Raw genomic sequence first — 24,091 nt, forward strand, 5'->3', positions numbered from 1 at the left:
GGGAAGCTCTCGTGTGCATGGAATAAGCTTCTGTTCCTGACCCTGGGGAGTCCCTGACCTCTGGTGCATGCGGCTCTGGGGGCCACCTGCTGTCCTGCAGGCTCTGTCCATGCCAGTGGGCAGCGCCGGGTGGCAGCAACTGGTCCCGGCATCGCCACTGGCCAGCTGGGCAGCCTTGGGCCTGTCACAGCACTCTCATAATGAAGGGGTTGGCCTGGCTGATCTCTGCGGCCCCTCCTCCTCCAGCTCCAGCATCCTACCTACTTCTTGAAAGATCCAGGTCAGACTTTACGTCCAGTGAGTTTTCTCTGGCTAAGCCCATTTAGCTGGCTTGCCTATTGAACTACTGCCTTGAAAACATTCGATTTTGTCTTCTCCAGTGGACTCTGGAATTTCAAACAGAGTGCAAGCCTTCCCAAGGGCAAGAACTGGGTTCCCCCTCATTAGTCTATGCGTTCAGGGGCAGCCTGCAAAAGCTAGAGGACTGCTGGATCATCCTCTCGGAGCCAGTGTGTGTAGGTAAGAACTGAGCAATCCCGTGTATGCATGGAATGAACTCTGGACCAAGGTGCAGTCCCCTAGTGGGACACCCCACTACTGACAGGGCTGGGTGAGGGGTGGGAGTGGTTCTTGCCTTCCTCCAGGTCCGAAACAGGGAGTTTCCCTTCAGCAAGTGGGTTGGAGGCCTGAGTTTCCTGCAAAGGAAAGGAGCTTACCCTCGGGAGATGAGTGCACATTCCCTCCCCTGAAAGGGATTGGGGCAGAGTGACATGTCACAGCACTAGATGAGACCTGGCCTCAGGCACCAGGCCAAGAGGAGTTTCTGTGCAAAACCTGGTACATGAATTACTAGGGTTGAGATCAGATGACATTCTAGCTTAAAATGGCACAGAACTGTCTAAGAGAGGAAAGAGGGGAAAAACACGGGTTTGGGGGTTTTTGAGTAACTCTCAAAACCAAGGCTAGTCCTTGCCTGACCTGGAAAGAGATGGAGTGGGGAGACAGGGAGGCTTGGAAAGGGAAGGGAAGGGGGAAGGGAAGGGAAGACAGAGCAGGGCCATCAGGACACACACGTGGGTATGTCGGTAAGTCATCTAGAAAACATTTGTCCTCGCTGAGTCACCACGGCTCTGACAAAGTGCTCCTGTCTGGATTCCGGGAGAAGCGGGGCTGGCTGTCGCACATGCTCAGCTTGGAAACAGGAATACTCCTTGGAGAGACAGAGTCCACTTCTGCTCCCCTCGCACAATCCCCCATGCTCCGTCTTCCGGCCAAGGGCACTCCTCTCTGTGCCATAGAGCCAGTCTACCCACTCGGTGGCTCTGCCTGTGGGTACAGCCCCTCACACAGGGAGAGGATACCCTAGAGGAAAGCTGCATCTGCCCTCCCTGACTCCATATCTGGAAGGCAGACCCTGGCACTGGCCCCAACGGCTCTGGGCATGAGACGCTGCTCTGCACCCCCTGGGAAGCTCCCAGTCTAAAGGGATCAGCCAGCTTGTGAGGTGCTGCTCTCCAAACTCACCCATCAAACAAGGCCCACCATCTCTGCCCTCAAGAGGTTCCCCACCCATCCAGGAGAAAGGTTTATGGACAGTCAGAACTTGAAGAAGAGACAGGGCCCATCACCACTTTATGATGAGTTTTCCAGATTCCAAAGTCTTTTTCAAGTTTTGTTCAGATTATACGAACTGCTTAAGTACTGATGCTGAGCTTTTAAGAAAGAAATTCTTAAGAAGTCTTTCTTATCTAAAGCAATCTGAGAAGAGATGAGATGGACTGGAACAGGGGTGATGTTCCTCTTTTACCAAAAGTCCCAGTGGCAAACCAGTACAGAAATATTTTGCAACTAGTGAGCATAGTCACCAGGGTTATACTCTCAGCAACAAGAAGGCCAAGGTAGTGGCGTTTGTCTTGTTATCTTCTGCGTTCAGAGACAGGAAACTGTCTTGGAAGGGAAGGTTTGAAAAGACAAATGAAGACTTTTATCGTTAATATTTGTGGCTGATGGAAATAGCGAAGGGGACAGAAGAAGTTGCAAAAGAGAAGTATGATTGGGGCACAATGACTTCAATCTACCTAAGACTCAAAAACAGACCAATGGAAAGAATTTCTTTTGTTTTTTGTTTTTTCAATTTGAGAAAAGATTTGACTTCATAAAAGAAAGAATTGGTATAGATTGGTATAGATATTCCACATTTAGGCATCCCCCCCGCAAAAAAAAAAAAAAAAAAAACCCAGCACCATAAAATTCTTAGTTTCAACTGGCAATTTTCATATACCCAGTTAAATACTTCTATAAATGTTATTTTATTGAATATCTACTTATAAGTCCTCTGAGAAAGATTATATTAAACCCATTTTGCAGTTGGAAAAGAATTTTGTTCCTTAGTGCTTACTTAATTTTCAGTGTTTCAATAAAACTTTAAAAGTGCAAAGCCTCAAAAAAAAAAAAAATGTAAAGCCTAGAAAAATCCAAGGTCTAATGAGGAGAAAGAAGAATATTACCACTGAGAGCACCTAACAAAGCCCTGTGTCCTTGGGTAGCTGAGCAGAGGTACTCCACCACTTGGTGGCAGCATACCTAACTTGCCAGTATATAATAAAGGCTCTCTCTACAAAATTAGTTTTATAACATAATAAAACGTATGCCTAAAATGTACACAACCTCAAACACCAGTGAGGGCACATGATAAGACCTAACCAATGACAGGTGAAGTAAGAAATACAAAACATTGTTTGTAATTGTTAAAAAATTGTTTACAATTTTTGTTTAAATTGTTTAAAAAAATTGTTAAAAAAACAATCACATAGTAGAGCAGGGGGGAACTGCCCCAAATCTGGAACCTACTAAGTGAAAAATATACTCTTCTTCCCTAGCACTAGCCTGTCTCTCCAGCATCTGTATATTCAGGGAACTCCTTTATTTCCAACATGGACATATAAGTCAGAGCTAAATTTAAATCATCCTAATCCCCTAGCATGAATTCCAGGAAGACCTGAATGTCCTGGGACTTATTTCGACTGACATGTTGAAATGACCCTAATCAAGGTGGCATCAGAAATGTGTGTTTCCCAATCAGCCTGATGTGGGTGAGGCCTAAGCTTCAGCAGCCTAAGGCAGAAAACACGGGGCCATACCTAAGCTTTGGAGGCTCATGCAACATTGCTACCCAGAGACAGACTCCAAGGAGACCTAAGTTGGAAGGCAGGTCATGTCCTCAGTGCAGAGGAGCACAGAGGAGGTCAACAACCACTCTGAGCCAAGGCAAGAGCTCACTGCACCACCAGCCAATGAGCTGAAACACATCCAAAGGCAAAACTAAAAACTCGCTGTGGGCAAAAAGCAATGAAGTCCTTCTAGATTTCATGTCAGATCCAGACTTTAATGTATGGCTCCCGTGAAGAGGCCTCCTAGTTCAGGAAAGCAAAAAGATTCCTGACCTGAGAGGCCCCCACATGGCAGGCCCTGTGACCAACCCCTTCACTCTTTTCAAATCCAGGATCAGGCTTCGGTGGGTAACACGTGGCACTACGTCAGGGCTTCTTAATGATGGCAATAACGTTGTTTGCACAGTGAGGCCTGGTGATTGATGAGCAAATAAACAAATCTGGAGAAACGTCAAGACTTGGAAGTCTCAGGAAAGGCATACTGGAAATATAAATTAGGAAATTTGGAAAGCAATCTGGCAATGTGAATCACCAGCCTTAAAAAAAAAAAAAAAAAAGTCTGTGATTGCCACAAATCTATCCCAAAGAAACCATCTGAAAAGTAGACAAAGGTTTATACACAAAGGTGTTTACTGGGAGTTATATATAGCCATGAAACGAAAATGACTTAGATGACTAATGACAGCGCTAATTAAAACATGGTGCACCCCAAGACACACTATTATGCATAAAAGGTGTTTAATGCTAAGAAAATAATCTCATGGCATAATGCAAAGTGGAATGAAACAAGAAGCAAAATTAAATAAGCCATATAATTCAATTCTGTTTTTTTATAAGTTCTAAATAAAACTTGGAAGGAAATATGTCAATATTTGTTCCTATCTCTACACGGTAGAGTTACAAGTATTTACTGTAATTCTTTATATTTTCCTGCACTTATTTTCTATAATAAAGAAGTGGTTTTCTAACTAATAAAAGAGGTCAAGAGGGATGTGTTAATCCTCCCATCGTTTCTTATATGTCTGCTAGGTGTGACCTCACTGCTATCACTGCCATTCCTGCTAGCTCTAATCCTAACCTAAATCATCAACCTGAGCCAGACTTTGACAAAGCAGTACGAGGAGCAGGGGAGGACAGGTGGCAAAACAAAGTCTCCACTTTCAAGCAAGGAAAGGGAAAGACCTGCTGTTTGCCAGCAGCCCCTTCTGCGTGCCAAGTCCAGGGCTGGGCTCCGTCCATGGGTTCTTGTGTAATCCTCACCACTGTTGTGTTTAGTAATCCTTTTATGCCTATTTTACAGGGGAGGAAATTTGTCGGCAACCATGTCCATTTCTTCCCCTAGAACAGAAGTTTCTGGGCTCATTCTTCTTGGGCTGGAACCCCCTTCCTCATTTCCAGGATCAGCACTCTCCCTCAAGCTCACGTGTCCTCCTCTGCTAGTCCGCTACTGTTAGCCCCACTCTCACCAAATCCACGTCCCTTCCAAGGGTTACATTGAAGACAACATGCTCAAGACAAACGACATTCCTCTCTCCATCGGGAATGCTTGGTCCAACGCGGGGTCCTTGATTTATCACCTAAAGGCAATCACTGGTTCCTGGAATAACCAGGTCTGCTTCCCATAGCTACTTCATGACCACATGGTTTCCGCCTCTGATCATCCAGGTTATAGTTCTCCAGGGAATCACAAGTGCTTGACTCTACATTTGAAGTATCACGGCTGGCTCTGCCTCTGCCACACACACAGTTGCTTTTCACAGGGTTTCCAAGAGACCCTCTGGCCCTTCAGCTCCAACAGAGCTGAGTGCTGGCCAGACCCACCAAGTCCAGTGACGGCACAGTCAAGAAAGTAAACCAGCTTCAAAATGCATATCAGCAGATGCAAAATACTTATAATAGTGCAATAATGTAGGTTAAAGCATTTATTTATTACTTAATAGATCAGTTCCAGAGGTTGGACCCATTAAGTGCCTTTTCCCCACTCAAAATCACATTTGAGAATTCATGTTGGCGACTATCACGGTAGTTCCAAAAGGTGAGTCAAAGAAAACAACATACGGTATGATACCATTTTTATAAAACTTAAAAACAAGCAAAACTAAACAATATATTGTTTATGAAAATTTGTGGTAAACTACACCAAAAAAGCAAGACGTGGATAAACACAAAACTCAGAATAGTGGTTGTTTCTGGGGAATGTAAGCAGGATTGGAGTGAGGAGGAGCCATAGGTAGCTTTAAAGGAGAGGTGATACTCTGCTTCTGAAGTTGGAGGGTGGGCTCTCAGGGGTTCATTTTATTATTATGGTTCATAACTTACATATACATTATATCTATTCCTTAATATATAGCAAATATTACTAGATATGTATGTGCATATATAATTATTATTCTCTTTATTTTTATTTTTTTTAAAGATTTATTTATTTATGATAGACACAGAGAGAGAGAGAGGCAGAGACACAGGCAGAGGGAGAAGCAGGCTCCATGCCGGGAGCCCGATGCGGGACCTGATCCCGGGACTCCAGGATCGCGCCCTGGGCCAAAGGCAGGCGCCAAATCACTGAGCCACCCAGGGATCCCCCCCATTTTTATTTTTTTTTATTGGAGTTCGATTTGCCAACATTTAGTATAACACCCAGTGCTCATCCCATCAAGTGCCCCCCTCAGTGCCCGTCACCCTATTATTCGTCTTTAGGAGACAGATTGAGAAGTACTGAGTGCCTGGGTGCTACAGAGAGATGGCTACATAATTTCTTTACCACACCCTTGTGAGACGGGCATTCTTTTCCTAAATTAAAAATCAGAATATTGGACCAGAAATGTTGAGTAACATGCCCAAGTTTTCACCCTCTGCCAGATATCTTCCATTTGCCCCTCCAAATCCATTCTCCATCCTCTTCCCTCAGCTGGATGCCCTGGGAGGTTGAACCACATGGACTGCATCAATGGGCTCCCTGTCACTGGCTCTGGCTGCATTCAGTCAACGACAAACGATGGCAGGAGGTTAGAGAAGGGGAGGACAGTGAAATAAGAGTATGGGTTCCCCTTGCCTCCCATCGTGGCATCACCCAAGGCCACAGCTCCATCAGGCAGTCCTCTCACACAGCTGTCTCTCTCCAGATTCTGGGAACCACTCCCCATCTTGCTTCTTCAGGCCTACAAGTAGCAGCATCTCCCCTCCCTGCTATTTCTAGTTTCTGTAATAACTTGGGGATCCAAACCTTCCTGGTTTCCCTGTTCCTCGCCTGCAGAATTGTAAATGGTGCCTTCATTAAACTCTTCTCAGATTGCCCAGGTTGCAAGGCCATGTGCTTCCGGACTGAGAAGTCCTCGAGCTGGGATCTGAACCTCAGCATCTTCTATTCTAGGACACCTCTCCGCCCTTCACTGTGAAGGTCTGCACAGCTCCAAGGGAGGTGATGGCTAATGAGGGTAGTTACTGTTGTGATTTTTTGTTCCCCAGCAGCAGAGTAGAACACTATTTGCTCTTCAGGACTTGTGTTACACACAGCTCAACAAGAGGGACGCTTAACTGCTATTGCTCAAATTTGTGTAGAATCTGGGAACTCTAATAGACATTATAAGCTCTCTATAGACATAAGCAAGAAACTAAATTTATTTATTTTTTTAAACTTTTTTAGATTTTATTTATTTATTTGACAGAGGAGAGAGAGAGAGTGAGCACAAGAGGTGGGGAGGGGCAGAGGGAGAGGGTGAAGCAGACTCCCCACTAAGCTAGGAGCCTGATGTGGGGTTCGAGCCCAGGACCCTGGGATCACAACCTGAGCCAAAGGCAGACACTTAATGGACTGAACCACCCAGGTGCCCCACAAAATAAATTTAAAATGAATGTGAAAAGGTATAAGTTTTAGGCCAATGTTCTCACTGGTCCTATTTTCTGGACCTTCTATCTGTACTCCCCATATCCTCCTTTAATTGACAATCCCAGAACAAAGGGCAGGATGTCAACAACACATCTCAACAGGCCCTTGCAATAAAACACACTCAGTGATGACAGTTTGGATAGCTGGGGCTCTCTAAGGCTGAGTATAGTGGGAGGAAACCCTTGCAGTTTTTAACTCATCTTTTAACTGTCCTTCTGGCTCTTTCTGAGAATTTCTATTTTCTGGTGATGCGGCACAAAGACAGTGCTGGCTATAAGCCCAATTCATCTCTTGCTGAAATCAGTAGAACAAAAGCAAGTGTTATCAAATAATAAGCTGTGAATATTGGCACCTTGGTTTGATTGGCGTAACAGAGTATCCCATCTTAATTCCTTGTCATCCTGCCTCACCAGTATATCTGCCTTTCTTGCCAGAACACTTAACATCTCAGCTGCACTGCTAAGAGCAGAATTAAGTGGCAGAGACATCAAGGGGCTAACAATTGGTGCCCTTAGAAGCAGCGGAAAGATGGTCATGACAAAGCAGGATAACAATGACGATGAATAGGAGAAATTCAATGCAATAGAAATAACCCAGGATATATATATGTTTTGTTTTTGTTTTTGTTTTTACTGGCTACTTAGACATTCCTATTTCCAGCATTTGGTCAACTCTCAATAATCACAGTGAGTAGATTATCCACACTGTGAGCTCTGCCTGGACAATTATTTACTCTCAGGCTAAATGCGCTATCCTGTCTCTCAATTTCTAGGAACATTCATCAGCTGATTATATCTGAGTATTTCCTTTCTGTTCCTTTCATGTACAAGTAGCTGCAAGCAGATAGCAGACAAGAAGGATAGGAAAGTTAGCTGACTATAGCATGGATGACAGTCAGAAAAGAGAACATGAGAGCTCACCAAGATACCTACCTAGCCAGGCCCTGCCTCATAGTAGGCACTCAGTAAACATTTGTTGAATTCAGTAAATGGAGCAAGTTGAGTTGGAAGGCTTTTCAGGCCTCTTCCTACTCTGATGGTCTGTGATTCCTCAGAAGATGATAGAAAGCATGGAGTAGATCCCGGAGATGGGTGCTCAAACCCATCAGGAGCATGAAAGAGAAGTTGGAAAGGACGTACCTTAGGGCAAGATGGATCCCCAAAGACTAACTAGGACTGTTCCAAATCATCACACTCTAGGATGATCCTTGGTTCCAGGTGATGCCCCTAAATTCCTATCCTGAATCCAAGAGGCCTAGAAAGCAATTTTCTTAGGGTTTCAGATATAGACACCATCCGAAGTGAAATTCCAGGCCCTCACTTACTTAGGGAGCCTGAGAAAGGAAGCGTATGTTCAAGGCCGGGGGTGGGGGGGGGGGGGAATAATACTCTTGAAGTCCTAGATTTTACGATGTGTTGTTTTTTTTTTCTCCCAATATCAGAAACACAAAATTTGGGACAAGAGAGCCTCTTAGAAATTATCCAATCCAGCCTCCAGTCCAATGGAAGAATTCTTCTTACAGCCTCCCTAACAGAAGGTCACCCAGTCTCCACGGACAGGAAGCTCACTTTCTCCAAAGACAGCGGCAAGACTGCTGCACAGCTCCCACATAGGCGGGCCCTTCATGTCAGAGTCCCATTCTCTAACCTTGTCTCCTCCCTCCTCTTTGGGGTAGTTCTCCTGACACCTGGCGTCAGGAACCACTTTTCTTCCATTTTCATTCCTGCCAGAAAATATCCTTCAATTCTTCAACTGCAGAGACCCAGAATGTGGATCCCTCAATATGCTGCTCCCCTGACAGTAGTCTAAGGGGTCAATGTCATTCTTAAAATGGACTGGCAGGGCTCAGTGTTGCAGAGTTGAACGCAGTGGTCCAGAAGTGGCCTGGCCTTCACAGAGCGTAGTGGGACTATTTTTTTCCTGTTCATTTCTAAATTTTCACAACCATCTATTTAATCATCTATTCTAGACTGATGCCAGATTGGCCCTCAAGATGACTGGTTCCTGAGACTCCAGGATCTTCTTTCATTATTTACTGGTCCTTATTTGCTTATCTTCTGCTGGCCAGCTCATCTCTTATGCTACCAGCACAGTCACATATCGTACCGCCCATTATGGCTACTGGTTTGCACTGGGTGGGGAAATACCCAGTTTTTACCTAACTTTATCAAAATGTCTGTTCCTGCTCACCAAGAATGCTCATGTAGAGGCTCTAAATATTTGTTAAATAAAGAATTAATAAATATATGAATAAATGAACATCAAATGTCACCTACAGATGATTACACAAGTCTGCCGGGTACACTCTACCCCAACAGGAGCCTGTCTTTTAGCCCCCCTGGGCCATGACCCAGAATAGATCATTTCTTCTCATCAATATCATCAGCCTAATCTAGTTTCAGCCTAATCATTTTCGTAGTTTCCCTTCTTTCCCAAAGCCATGGCTGGGTAGAAGAGTGGCGAACACTATCTGACCTCTGAAGTTCTTCAGTTTCCCTCCTCAGACTTCACTGTCTTTGGAACAATCCTGTTTCAGGTTTTGTTTCCAACAGTAGTCCTGTGTGAACTTGGGGCCAACAGAATTAGGAAGTGATGGGTGGGGGTGACTGGTTGGTAAACTCCGCAACTTGCCAGGTGCTCACGCTCCTGGTAGACAAAGACCCTCGGGACAGAAGCAGAAGGCCTCCAAGAACAATTCTTCCCACTGAAGAAGGTGGCAAGGGGATTCTTGCCTCCCACCTGCCAGAACCTGGGAAGAACCTTTTCTGTTCTCACGGGCACGGGATGCAATGCCTGGGACCACTCTCTGAGAAGCAGGGAGCTTGCATCTAGTATATTCCTTCAATGGCAATGCATTGTTTCTCCTTTTCTGTGACCTTCCCCTCAGGCCCTCTTGGGTTTCATTCCCCTCCACCCAGCAGAAATCTTTCCTTTTTAATTGCTTCCAATATATATTGTCCTGTCTTTGCTTAGCAAATCAGAATGAAGAAAAGTATTCTTCCAATTCTTTTACCTTCTATTCTTTAGAAGGTAAGGGTGCATCAGCTGCAGGGATGTGATAAACATACCAGAAAGAAAAAAAAAAAGTCCCCTTCATGTCTCCTGGGACCCCAATTTCTTCTGGCTCTAAAGAATTGAAAGTTCATCATGGGTCCTCATGAAAACTTTTCTTGTAAATTGCTTTAGAAAATGCCTGTTACTAATATACTGGGGAAAGGTGCTTTTAAAACTGCTTAGCTCCTAGATGACTAAATTGCTAAATTACCTACATCAATCATGAGTGATTTAGTCCATCTCCTTGGGTCTGAGACAGATGGGAATATTTCTTCTGTACAAAGATCTCCAAGAAAAAAAGCAAAAGTATTCTACTCTACTCTTCACCCAAAGACTCCTGCACTCAAAGTTTAGAAGTTCTTTGGATTTAACCCAAATCCCTTTCATTGGAACTTAAGAACTTTTATCTCTTTCCTGGCCCCCAACGGGATATCATAAAGAAAAAAAAATAGACACTATTTGACATGTTTGTGCACAGTCTTCTGCTGCAGCTCTTCCGGGCTCTCCATTCTAGTCTATCTTCCAAAGAACTGGATGACTGCTCTTAAACCCCCTTGCCACCTGCCCATCACCATCCACCGATCCCTTTACATTTGTCTCCTTCATAGCACTTTTAAATAGTGCTTGCCTCATTGGACACCTGCTTCAGGAACCTAATCAGCACTTCCTTTTTTAAAAGATTTTATTTATTTATTTATTTATTTATTTATTTATTTATTTATTTATTTATTTATGAAAGAGAGCAAGCAAGAGGGAAAGAGAGAGAGAGAGAGCACGCAGGAGGAGGGCAGAGGGAGAGGGAGAAGCAGACTCCTCACTGAGCAGGGAGCCCAATATGGAGCTCGATCCCAGGACCCTGAGATCGTGACCTGAGCCAAATGCAGAAGTTTAACCGACGGAGCCACCCAGGCTCCCCAGTCAGCACTTTCAACAATTATCCAAGGTCTCCCAGCAGAGGCAGAGCTTAATATGGAGCTCCTCTCTGTACTTTACTAATTCTCCTATAAAATGCTCAGAGATAAGATTCCAAAGGCCCAAGGCACCACTTCTTATTTGCCACAACAAACACTTGACAGGCTCCAGCTCCACCAAGTCTAGAGAACAGAAATCTCTCTAGCCAAGCACAAGGATGGGAGAGCCCTGGGGCAGGAGTCAAGAGGGCAGAGTTCTAGGCCTGCCACTGGCACATATCGATATCCTGGGAGCAGCTCTCATGGCCACTAACCCTGATTCCTAAACAGAACACAACACGTAGTCGCCTAGACTGCTTCTCAGGGCTATTCGAGCTCTCACATGCTATTTATCTCTGAGTCTACAAAGGCCTCTCATCTCCCTTCTTAAAAGCTACAGGCCATGTCCTCGACATGTCTCTTTCCACCACCAATGTGGCCAGTACCACCTGGAAGCACTCAGAAACCAGTGTTTCTCAACCTGTTAAAACTATCATCATTCCCTGCATCAAATGAGCTTTTTAATGCTTTTTTTCCTTAACTGCTCCATCCAATGGATTTTTTAGAAAGACTTTTATTTATTTTAGAGAGAGAGAGCGCACATAAGTGGAGAGAGAGGCAGAGGGAGAGGGACTCCCAAGCAGACTCCCCACTGAGCTTGGCCGCAACTCAGGGCCTGATTCCAGGACCCTGAGATCATTACCTGAGCCGAAATGGAGTCAGACGCTCAACCCACTGAGCCACCCCGGCGCCCCCACCCAATGAAATTTTAATATCATGAATATACGCCTTTTTAGGTACAGTATGTCTATCTGTGCTTAAAACATAAAAGAGCAAACTTTTCACTAGCCAACCCCCCTAACCCCGACACGATTTTCATCCCCCTTGCAGACAGCATTAGCCCTGTTGAAAATGGTGACCTAGATTGAGCTGAGGGCTGCATCTAGCTGTGTGACACAAGAGGAGCTATTTGCTGCAAACTCCAAAAGCCATAAACATATCCACAAGCCAGAGGTTTTGAAAATAATCCATTGCACAAGCCAGAGTGGACTCTGCCAGATTTCCCACTCTCCTAAGGAAACTGGCCACTTCCCACTCTCCTCCCCAGGCCACAGCGTCTCCCGCTCCAGGCCCTGTCCTTGCTCTCACCTCCGCGCCCAGGGCTCGCACTCCGTTAAAATGAATCCCAGCAGTGACAATGGGAATGATGAGAACAAGGTGAACTGTGGGTGATGTTGTTCCAGGAATAATGAGAATCCACTTCAAGGGCAGAAACAACGGGGCCCCTGGCAGGATGGAGCGTCATTCGGCTCCCTCCCCCGCAGGACCTTCCCCCCCACCTCACCTTGGCACACTGGCCAGATAGGTCACGAGTTTCCGCAGGTCTTCCTGTCTTATTCTGTCATGATTGCTGCGAGCAGGGAAGGTCAGGATGGGTCCACCTCGCTTATCACGGCCCCCTGCAGGGAGGAAGAGGAGAGCAGTTAGGAAAACCAGCCAGAAAGTGTGGCCAACAGGAAGAAGGAGTCCGGCTGAGTGTGGGTGGCAACAGGCAGAAAGTCTGCACCCAGGGAAACACGGTCACTGCTTAGGTGAAGGCGTGGGATTCGGACATGGTTCACCTGTGCAACCCTGGGCAAGTCTTCTGACTGCTCTACTAGCTCACTGCAAAGTGCAGATGAAAACAACGATGAGCATTTTACAGGGTGGCCGTGAGGACTGAGCACTTTGAGATGCAAAGCTCTCTACCAGTGGGAGATGATCAGGAAGGCGGCGATGCCTCCTCCTATGGAGAACACAGCTGTGGGCTTCGGAAATTTAACCTTCAGTTCGCTTCTCTTCACAGATCTCCGTGAGGCAGAAGTGTTCAGGATTCACTGGCTACCGTGGTGAGAAAGCCTGAAAGCATCCATCCAGGACATCACTGCTCGGAGGGTTTTAGATTCATAGAAAAGATGTTAAGTGTTCTCTGCACAACCAAAGATCCACCCCTGCCTGCCTGCCTGCCTGCCTGCCTGAGGTGCCACCTGTCAGTCCTGCTGGAGGAGCACGGGAATCGTTATCAGAAACCAGGATGCTCAAGGTCTTAATCACTGCAAATGCATATGTACGCACTATGATTATAAATGTTTTCTAAATATCACATTAAAAAAAAAGCAGGAAGGAGTATAGTGAAATGATGATCATTGTTGCCATTAGAAGGTTAGGATTTCACGTGGCTGTTTTTTCTTTCCACTTTTTTCCTAAACTTTCTATTCGCTATTTATTGTCATCATTTAAAAATGTATTCCTTAATGGGCACCATGATTAGGAAGCAGGACGAAGTTTCTCAGGAGGGTCACGGGGGACAAAGTTAAGGTATGCCTTTACAGGCACTGGTTATTACACGAAGAAAACCTCTGTGTCATGAGCACAGAGTCCTGCACACATCCCAGGCTGCTCCCCGACACCCTCCAGAGTGGGGACCTCAAGGGGATGTACTACAAGGAGGAGGCATTGGCATGGCCATCACCAACAGTGGAAAAGAAGCTTAAAGATCAGCCCTGAAGAAGGAGCTCTCTCAAAGAAAGACGGAGCCTCCCAGAGTCCCCACCCAAGTGTGGGCTCATGAATAATGTTTCCCTCTGGTTGGGGGGTCCTGAAGCCATAGACAGAAGGGAGGCATGACAAACAAAATCCGAACATTTCCAGAATACTCTTGAAGAAGAAATAAGAAGGCCGCAACGAAAAAAATGTCAAACAAGATCAGGGCCACTGAGAAATTTGCCCTGATGGAAAAAAATGTTTCAGCGGTACCACCACCACCCCCAGCCCCACACTGGAGCAGATTTGTGTAGATATACCACAGAGTTGGACCTGAGCCCCCAGCTCCAGACCTTCCATACCACAGGCCCTAGTTCTTTGTATGAATAGCCACCCCCAACTCATCTGCCTTGGAAATGATCCCCACTTCCCAACTGCCTTCCACATGAAGAAAAGGAAGCAGAAGGATTAGATGGAAGGTTTCCCAAAACTAGGAGCATCTCCCATACCCTCACCCTTCCTCTCTAGCCTTGACCCACCCTAAGGATTTTCCACCCTTGGACGGTTTTAACTGCAAGTTTCTGCCTTTCTTCCTGACCTTCCATGGACACCGTAGAGCCATGAGAACATGGGGAGCCAAGGCTGGTCTGCTTGGCAAAGGCTCACTAAGGAGCTTGGACGACTATCGACACTGTACTTCCTAAGCTAGAGCCAGCTAGTTCTGCCCTTGGAAACAAGAGTTTCATAAATATGGCTGGGCAAGGTTCCAGATGGCAGAGGAGGGGGAAAGAGGGGAGAAAGCCTGGAGCAGTACAGCCCCCACCCCCTTCAGGAAGCATGGATAGGGATTTGAGAAGGGGCAGCAGGATCAGCCAGGTGTTTGTCAGAAAGGAGATAACCTTGTAAGAATAAGGATGTCGGAAGCAGAAGAGGAATGAGCAGAGAGAAAAAGCCATTGTGCTGGAAAGAGTGGGACCTTGGGTAGACGAGGCCTCAGAGCGGGTGCAAGGGGAGAGAGGTCCTGCCCCCTTCTCTGAAGCAAACTGATAGAAATCAGAGAGGGAGGAGGAAACAGATAAATTAAGGAGAGGGATGAAGTCAGCCTACCTGGGAGACATTGTTCTTCAGGTAAAATAGCAAACTAGCCCACCTACCAAGGGCCAGGATAGGCTTGAGGTATTTGGGAAAAAGGGGAGCAGACCGTCACTGGTCAGCATCCCTAGGGGACGAACAACAGGACTGCGTTGAGGTGGGCTAAGAGGGATGAGGCAGGGACCTCGGGCATGGTGAGAGCTCTGTTGGGGTCTAGCCATGGTGTCCATGACAGGTTCTCACTTGAGTGAAGGCAAATCAAGCTAGTGCGTGCATAAGCGGGGAGGGCCCAGGGAAGGGAGGAAATGTCTTGCTGGATCATGAGCTCCCAGGGAAGAGGGGACAGCAGATGTTTTGCTCATCTGCTGTCCATCCTTTCCCAATGTATAGGGGAATATCAGAAAGGATCAAAGGTAAGGCACTAAGGCCATAGACACACATGTCAGAGTTAAGGTCTTGGACACGCATGGCCAAGGTAAGGAGGTGGAAAACCTTGGTACCAAGAAGGCTGAGCCGCCATGAATGTGTAGGAGAATGGATCATTGACATGGGTACTGCAGTTACAGAGGGTGATAAACAGAGATGAAGAATGAGAACCCCCCGCTGACGTCAGTGCGCATCATGGAGGTGGATCTGAGAGGGTGCAAGACAAAAGTAGCCAGGCTTTGAAAAGGCAATACAGATGCTTGCAGAGTCGTCAAAAGAGCCATTCCTTCACTCACCTCATTCCTGCTGTGGGCCTGCCTGTGTGAGGCTTTGGTTCCAGGAACTTCAGGACAGAGATAAAATGGAAGAAGGAGGAGGGGACGGACGGTCTGATGTTCCAGAAGTGACACTGATCCCCTTCCCTAGAGGCAGCGCAGGACAAGGTCGGGGAAGAGACAAGGCTAAAAGCAGGGGTAGTTAAGGCTTCCCTGATTGAGCCAGAAGAGGGACAGTGCTCAAAAATTTCAGGGGCTATCAGGCTCCAGTTAGGGCAACTGGGGAAGGCGGGGAGTGGGAGGGTAGATGGAAACAAGAAAATGCATCAAGGGAATTAAACCAAAAGTTTGGTCCATGTAGTAATAGTTCTGCAAGATGTCGATGGATATATATGATTTTTTTTTTCCCCCAAGGGAATGAGGTTACTCTGTAGTTCGGGAGATGGTTTCATGTGTTTAATAGACATGTGCTTTCATGAACATGGCAAACCTCCAGGAGGCAGCTATGATATGCATTCCCACACTTAGGAGTATAGAACCCCTTTTTCTTTTTTTGAGGCTCATCTTGTGGGACTGCTGTTCTATGGAACACACTTTGAGAGACCTGGGTCCACGTCTCTGCTCTGCCCATAAGATTGTGGCACAGCAGCCGCACAGATAACGTTGGTGGGAGATAAGGAGGCAGAGAGGGACATCAGGGGTGGCCAAAAGGAGGGTGTGAGTGCACAGAAAGGTCACAGAGGTGAGATGAGCTCTGTACAAGCAGACTGGATAAAAGGCACAAATGGGTGCTGTTCAGGGGTGGGGGGGGCACACATGCGCTCAGAAGAAGCCAGAGGGGGCAAAGGGGGGGAATGCCCAGGTCTTGAATGCAGAGCAGGACGGCCGGGCTGGAAAGACAGAGGCTCCCTGAGGCACAGCCACAGATCCTGTCACACTCACGTGCACACACCCACATGCAGAAGCTGTAGGGCTGTGCTGGATTATTCCAAATGTGCGTTCCCATGGCAGCACAGGCTCCTTTTCCCTGGCCACGCTGGGGGCACTGGCAGAGGAGGGCAGGCACAGCCAACGCTTTGCTTCTCCACTTGCCACCTTCCTGCTCAGAAAGAAATGCGATTGCTACACTGCATTATTTAATTCTGGGTTGTTTTGTTTTGTTTTGTTTTATTCTTGTGTTTCTTTTCTTTTAAAAGCTCAGGATATAAGAGGCTTTACTGGTTTGTTTCCTGTTTCTGTTATTGTTTTTTTATTATTATTTATTTTTTTTTTTTAGATGCAGCCAGCTGTCTCCCTAGCATCCTCAGCATCCGTCGCCAGCATGGAAAGACAATGTTCCCTAAGTCCAAAAGCTCCTGGCACCATGCACAGATGAATAAGACTGCTCAGCCCACATCAGTACAAGGGTGTGAATGCACACCCCCAGCCCCCTTGCTCCTGCCCTGGCAGACTTCTACCTGCCTTGTGCTGGACGGCTCCTTGCTCCTGTGCGCTCCCTTAGGACAACTCTCTAGAGTTGGGCTGGCTGGGCCCCCGCCTCAGGGGTCCAGCTTAATTTACATGAGAAAAGACAAGGCTTGGGGGCAGCCCAGGTGGCTCAGCAGTTTAGCACCACCTTCGCCCAGTGTGTGATCCTGGAGGCCAGGGGATCGGGATAGAGTCCCACGTGTCGGGCTCCCTGCATGGAGTCTGCTTCTCCCTCTGCCTGTGTCTCTGCCTCTCTCTCTCTCTGTTTCTGATGAATAAATAAATAAAATCTTTTTAAAAAAAGAAAAAAACAAGGCATAAACAATCAAACAAGGGTTCCCATGTCAGAATGTACTGTATCTGCACTCCTATGTCCTACATTGACGCAGGACAGGATGGTGTTCAGAGGCTCTGCATTCAAGCCAGAAAGGCCTCCTGGAGGAGGCAAAGTAGGAACTGGCTTGAGAAGGAGAGGAGAGGCTCAAGCTGGCAGAAGGTATGGATAGAGCACTGCAGGTAGTGCTTGTTTGGGCACAAGAGAAATGCGAGGATTAGCAGGATACCCAGGGGACAGAAGGACATCAGGTTAAATGAGGCTCAGGGCCACCAGGAGGAAGAAGAAGAAACGAAGTGATGGGGCTCTACTCGGGAGCAGAGAGTCAGCAGTAGGGGCCTGTGGGCCGCGTCCTGGAAGGCAGCGGCTTAGCGCTGCCCAGCGGCCCCCCGGACTTCCACGCAGGGTCCTCCCACATGTCCAGCAAGCACTCCGATCCAGGCGTACAAAGGCTTTTCAGGTTGTCTCACTACACTTCTACCCACCCTGAAATCACTGCCCAGGGTCCCACCAAGGGGCGGTTCAGCCTGTGTTGCAACACGTTCAGTGACGGCTTCACTACCTGCTAAGATGTGTAAGCACCTGACACTAACGGGGAAAGGCAGCTTCTCAGTGTCATCTCGCGGCCACAACAGTAAAGCACAGGTATCACTACTGCTGCTGCTGCTGCTGCTACAAATAATAGTAACAATAACAACAATCTCCACACTCTGAATCATCAGTGTCTCACCTTCCTCTCAGTAGGCAGGAGGCCCCTGCTGCTTGGTCTTTCCTCCCCCAAGCCCCTCCTCTCTCTCTCTTTCTTCTCTCCATTTTCTCTGTTGCCCATCAGCCAGGCCAAGCAGCACCTGAGGAATGAAGCCATATACTGCGGGCTGTATTTGCTCTTTCCCTTTGACTCTATCACCACTCCTTGTAGACAATCAGGATTATCCAGAAACAAAGGCCCAGTCCACAAGGCACGAGCACTGGGGTGTGTTTCTTTCAATGTGCTCCTTGATGGGGCATTGCCATCAGGCCAGCCCCTGCTGGAGAGTCTATAATGGAGGCCTGTGATGGAGCCCAGGGTGACGCTGGCGCCCCGGTAGCTCGCCTTCAATTATATCACAGGCCACCAAACTGAAAGGTCCAGATAGTAAATAATTTAAACTCATGGCCATCTGGGCTCTGATGAAACTACTCGGCTCTGCTGTTGTAGTTAGCAAGTAGCCACTGACACCGCCCGTAGCAGGCTGAACAGCAGCCCCCCAAAATATCAGGCCCTAATCCCTGCAACCTGTAAATGTTAGCTTATTTAGAAAAAAAGACTCAACAGATGTGACTACGTCGAGGCTCCTGAGATGGGAAGATTATCCTAGGTTATGTGAGCAAGCAGTTATAGGTATCTTCCTTCAAGGGAGGCAGAGGGAGATCTGATACAGACAGAAGAGGAAAAGGCAATGTGACCACAGAGGCAGAGATGGGAGTGACATGGCTGCAAACCCCGGAATGCTGGCAGTCACCGGAAGCTGGATGAGGCAAGAGGCAAGAGGCAAGCTCTCTCTTAAGAGCCTCTGGAAGTTGGGACACCTGGGTGGCTCAGCGGTTGAGCATCTGCCTTCAGCCCAGGGCGTGACCCTGGGGTCCTGGGATCGAGTCCTACGTCGGGCTCCCTGCATGGAGCCTGCTTCTCCTCTCTCTGCCTGTGTCTCTGCCTCTCTCTCTCTCTCTCTCTCTCTCTCTGTCTCTCATGAATAAATAAATAAATAAATAAATACTTAAAAAAAAAAAAAAAAAGAGCCTCTGGAAGTAGCACAGACCTGCTGACACCTTGGTTTCAGACCAGCAAATTGGATTTTGAATTTCCAGCCTCCCAAACCATGAGAGAATACATTTCTATTACTGTATGCTACCAAATTTGTGGTAACTTGTTACAGCAGCAATAGGAAACTAATACTACCTAAACACATGCACGTGGCTGTGTTCCAATAAGATTTTACTTATAGAAACAGGTGGCTGGCTCACAGGCTATAGTTTGCTGACCCCTGAATCAGACATCAAAAGATCCAGGTGCACAGATGAGTTGGAGAAGAAAGTCGGAAATAAATATTTGCAAGTCATGATTCAGAAAAATAAATGAATGAATACAAACACTCAACTGAGTTCCCTTTGCCAAGAAGGAAAGATAAAGAGGAGCTAGAAAACATCTTAATCTCCTACCCATGATCGGCTCAGAGATGAACCCAAATAAAACCTCTGGGAATGTGTGAGGTAAACAGACTCCTCCAGCTGGAGCACCTCCCATAGAGGCCCATGAGGGACCTGATAGGCCTGGGAGGGTGAGGTGAGGTCAGGTTTATGGTTGTGAACGTCTCCCAGAGCACCCAGCTGGGATCCAGGCTCTCCCTCCTCTTTCTGATTGTCCCTGGAGCAAGGATGCAGCCATCCACTCCAAATGCCACCCACCCCCCGCCCCAACTTCTCTCTCACACACCAAGAAGTGATTGCTTACACTCATGTGCGTATACACCCTTCCAGGTCCCTTTCGGACCAAAGTTCCACAGACACTCACCAGACACGAAGGCCACTTTTTCCTTTAGGATAGGAAGGACATCAGAAGCTTTCAAACCATCATTCCGAAAAGACCCTGTGGGATGACAAAACAGAAGGAATCAGGATGAAAGAGGTCAGACGGATGAATCCCTGGGTCCCTCCCTCAGCGGCCCAACCCCATCACACGCCAGAAAGTTGTGCCTTGTTCAGGTGCTACAGCCCAGCCCAGTGGGACAGGAGAAGGTCCACAACAGATAAGACACTTCCACATGATGCCAGGCCACAGAGGTGTCCCTTCCAGGGAGAGGACGGTCCAGGTTGCCCCCACCACATATACAAAGCTCCGTGCCTCGCAGGCAACAACCACAGCCCTGCAACTTGACGATGGGGCTTTTTAAAAGCCACTTTTGTACCTCTTTGCCTAGCATGGTGTCTGGTACACGGTAAGCACTCAGTGAATACCAATGGAACAGGATAATTAATATCAAGATGGACCACAATGCCCTAAATAATTGTGTTTGCCTTTCCTCTACCTGGCACAGTGACTCTTAGTTTTCACTATACAAATTATACAAGCAAATCACAATATCCCCAAGTGGGAAGCAAAGTTGAATGCAATACCCTTCTTCCTCCTCCCCCTCAATGTCACCCTCACCAGTCCACAACACACAGGAGGTGTGGAGACATCAGTCTCCTGGGAAGGAAATGCACTCCCTTCTTCAGCAATTCATTCTCTGCCTAAATTTTGCTCCTCAGCTTCAAAGTCCCCTCTGGGGTCCAGCGGACTTCCTGTTAGGGGGTTGGAAGCAGAGGCCTGTGGCTCACATAGAATGGAAAATAATGATGTGCCACGAGAAACAATAACCTCAAAGGACAACCCAACCTGGTGAGTTCAAGGCACGTGGGAAGAGAAGCCCCCCCCCCCCCCAACCACCACACACACACATATAAAATCCCGGGTCGGCCCACTGCGCCCTTACATTTAACCCAAGCACCCTACAAGGACCCTCAGGGAGAGCCAGCCCACACTCTGTGAGCTATAACTGGAATCTCTGCTGTACATCAGCACGAGGCTATCACACACAAGGATCCCAGAGGAGAGGAGGTTCTGTGTCAGCTCAGTGAAACAGAACCAGAGACCACAGGCAACCGTCCTAGTGCCTTTCCCCACTTGGCTTACTACCTCACAGTCCCAGTTTGACAATCTGCAGAGAAACGTACTGGGAAGGATGGTCCCACGCAGGGCTTTCTTAACTTCTAAACCCTTACTGCTTCAAGAGACTCACCTGGGAATTCTGGTAACAGCCCAAGATTAGAATCACTGGCTTAGGGAAGGGAAATGAACCAGTTGCATGCTCCACCAAAGAGGAGGAAAGATGTGTCTCCAGTTGCCATGGTCAGGGGTTATGTCCTGACCCCAAACAAATTTCCAAAGTATCTCTGACCATTTCATCTATTCCTTCTCCATTTTTCACTACATAAATACACTGAGCCTTTTTATTCATCATTTGCTTCTCTTTACAAGCTGGCCCACAGCACCCAATGCCAGAAGAACCCCCTCCAAGGCTCACTCTGAGAATGAAAAAAATATGACAAAAAAAATTAAGAAAAAACAACTCCAACTATAAGCATTGTTTTGTACAGATCTTTACACTCTTTGTGTCCCAACACAGGAAAACTTAAATCTCACTAGTAGAAACCAGTTAGGATCAATGTAAATTATTATAGAATTTACAAATATATAGGTTTTTTTTTTTTCAGCTTCATGAAATAAGATGTTTCAGTTTCCTTGGCAGGGAAGAGTCCTATGTGGCTGCACCAAGCAGACAAGGATCATCTCTAGCTGATGCGTGAATTGTTTGTGTAGAATGATGCCTCTGTTGTCATATATGAAATATATGTGTACATCAGTTTTAAGACATTCCCCTCTATACCACTACATACACTAGTAATTGCTATAGGAAAAAATTTATAAGAAAGGTTCAAGTTCAGTCCCATCTACTTCCAGATTATTTATAAATCCAAAAAGATCAAGGCTTGGGATTCCTGGGTGGCTCAGCGGTTGAGTGCCTGCCTTCAGCCCAGGGCGTGATCCTGGAGACCTGGGATCATGTCCCACATCAGGATCGCTGCATGAAGCCTGCTTCTCTCGCTCTGCCTGTGTCTCTGCCTCTCTCTCTCTGTGTGTCTCTCATGAATAAATAAATAAAATCTTAAAAAAAAAAAAAAGATCAAGGCCCAAATGAATGAGATTTTACTGTATGACAAGAATCCACACAACCTTCTCTCCAAAACCCCTGTCCTATTTTTCCTACTGCTCTTCCTCTCCCCTACTTCCTTTAAAGTATGCAAGATGGCTTTAATTCCATGAAGTCCCCAGACATTAAGGAAGACCTCGGAAGTTGCTATAATGGAAGCAAAAGGTTCCCTCACCTACCCCCTCATTGCTTGCACTCACGGAAGGAGAGCAAGAGGGAGCTCTGAATTCCATCCCTCACAGTCCACTCATCATGCCCCACCTGTTTCTTCTCCCCTCCAGACTCCAGGGCCTGAGAAAAAGGCAGTGGCTTGTCCCGGCAGCTTGCAACCATTGGCAATTGGCTGGAGTAAATGTCAGTATCTTGGGTTGGGCTGGTCCAAGATCCCAAGGGCTTCCTCTTCCCAGGCCAGAGTATTCCCCGGTCTAGGGGAGAGCACAGCTGAACTACCTCCCAGGTTGTGAGTCTACCATAAGAAAACCTAAAGTATCTAGATTTACAAAATCCTTAACTTGGGGATAATCGTTTCCAACAACAACAAGATTTTTCACATTATAAAAGGATTTGCTCCAGGGTCTCTTTAAATAAAAGTTGCCTTAATGGTTTGAGTTAGTTTTTCATTTGCCAAAAATTGAATTACAAACAACTTTTCAACAATGTATGCGTTATGTAAAGCCAAGTAGAGCTAAACTAATTAGCCCAGCAGCTCAGAAGTTGGCGACCTTGAGTAGAAAACCTATTTGCTCTGGCTGAAGGTCCTATGTATCAATTCCCCCAGGCCCTTGTGAAGCCAGCTGTCGGGCTCTAGAATAAAGGGGAAGTCCATCGAACACGAATTCAAACAGGACCAATGAAATAGCAACATGTTTTCACTATCAGGTACATGTCTGGGCAGACTCATAGAAAATGTTCAATAAATATTTGATGAAAGGATAAAGAAATGAATGAAATGGTAACCCTTTCTCAAGTGACATGCGCGAGGTCAGCGGCCTCATCTGTCACACCAGGTGCTGGTGATCTGCGTAGATGATCTACAGGGTCCCGCTCAGCTCTGAGAGTCTGAGACTTTTTTAAACCTTTTCTTCATATTTATTGGCCTTTCAGATCCTTGGATTATCAGATCAATATGCTTTGAGAGAAAGTCCTAGAAACGAACTCCCTAACAAGGTTCAGTGTGCTTTGGGAAGATAAAACAGCTCTTCGCTGGCCTCCCAGGGTGTTCTTTTCCAGGAATCAACTCAGGAACTGGGATGCCCAAGACACTTCACTCCATTGTGCGGACATCCCAAGGTACCAGAATGGAAGGCTAGTGATGGGAGAACTTCTGTAAGGCATACACACCTCGGAGGAGGCAGGCCGACCTGACCTGCAATTCCTATCTCTGATACAAGGTATATTTGATAATAGCACTATTACCCTACAGACTCTAGACCAACCACAGATCAGCTTCCCCCTTTCAAAGAAGTGCCTGTTGAAACAGCAGGCCCCTTGCTAGCTCTCAAGAAATCCTGAGAAGAAATTAAAGCCCTGGTGCCTTTGGAGTTACTGTAGGAAAAAAAGAACCAGAGGGCACCCTCATGGACCTGACCCAACGTGAGTTCCGTGCTTTCTCTTAAGGACAAAGGCATGCTTCGCTGGCATTCATTCAGCACTAATCCCACCCCATTTGTGTCCTGCTGCTGTCAGAATTACAAGCCTGCTGTTCGGTTAATTAGCAAAGTTGAAATGCTCCACATCTATTAGGGAAGTAAAAATTACCACCGCCATCTCCCCAGGATCTCCAGCATGGAACTTCTCGAAGCCCCACTTTTGCCTCCTCCTTGCTCCAAACGGTGTTATGCTTCCATTGCTGCTGCCTGTTCCCCTTCACTTTTCCTAGTCAGCCTTCCCCATGCGGGAAAGCGCCCACCTCCACCACTCTGGCTCCCAGCCTCTGCAGGGCCCCACGTCGCAACAGCAGGGCTGGCCCTTGGGTCAAAGGCCCTCTATCGGTTGCTTCATGACTCCGGGAAGGCAGTGAGTACCCCAGGGCCACTGCATGCATTGGGCTCCATGCTAGCCTCATCCAGGAAACGATGCTGATCTCAACAAGTGAAGACACAAGCAGCTAAGTGTTGAGCATTT

General features: G+C 46.9%; 1 protein-coding gene across 23 annotated transcripts in view; it reads right to left on the bottom strand.

Annotated features, from left to right (window-relative positions):
• Window positions 1-24,091, bottom strand: part of KALRN (kalirin RhoGEF kinase) — a 660,095-nt gene that overhangs the window by 449,017 nt on the left and 186,987 nt on the right. For 22 of the 23 annotated variants that reach the window (XM_077884356.1, XM_077884355.1, XM_077884353.1 and 19 more), the window contains exons 2-3: window positions 19,729-19,803; window positions 12,406-12,520 (exon numbers count right to left, since the gene is read on the bottom strand). In XM_077884356.1, coding sequence (XP_077740482.1) covers window positions 12,406-12,520; window positions 19,729-19,803 — 190 coding nt within the window. Of the gene's footprint in view, window positions 1-12,209; window positions 12,229-12,405; window positions 12,521-19,728; window positions 19,804-24,091 lie in introns of those variants that run through there. The other variant, XM_077884359.1, reaches the window with a different exon arrangement.

Source organism: Canis aureus, chromosome 35 (assembly GCF_053574225.1).
Source record: "Canis aureus isolate CA01 chromosome 35, VMU_Caureus_v.1.0, whole genome shotgun sequence".
Lineage (NCBI taxonomy): Eukaryota > Metazoa > Chordata > Mammalia > Carnivora > Canidae > Canis > Canis aureus.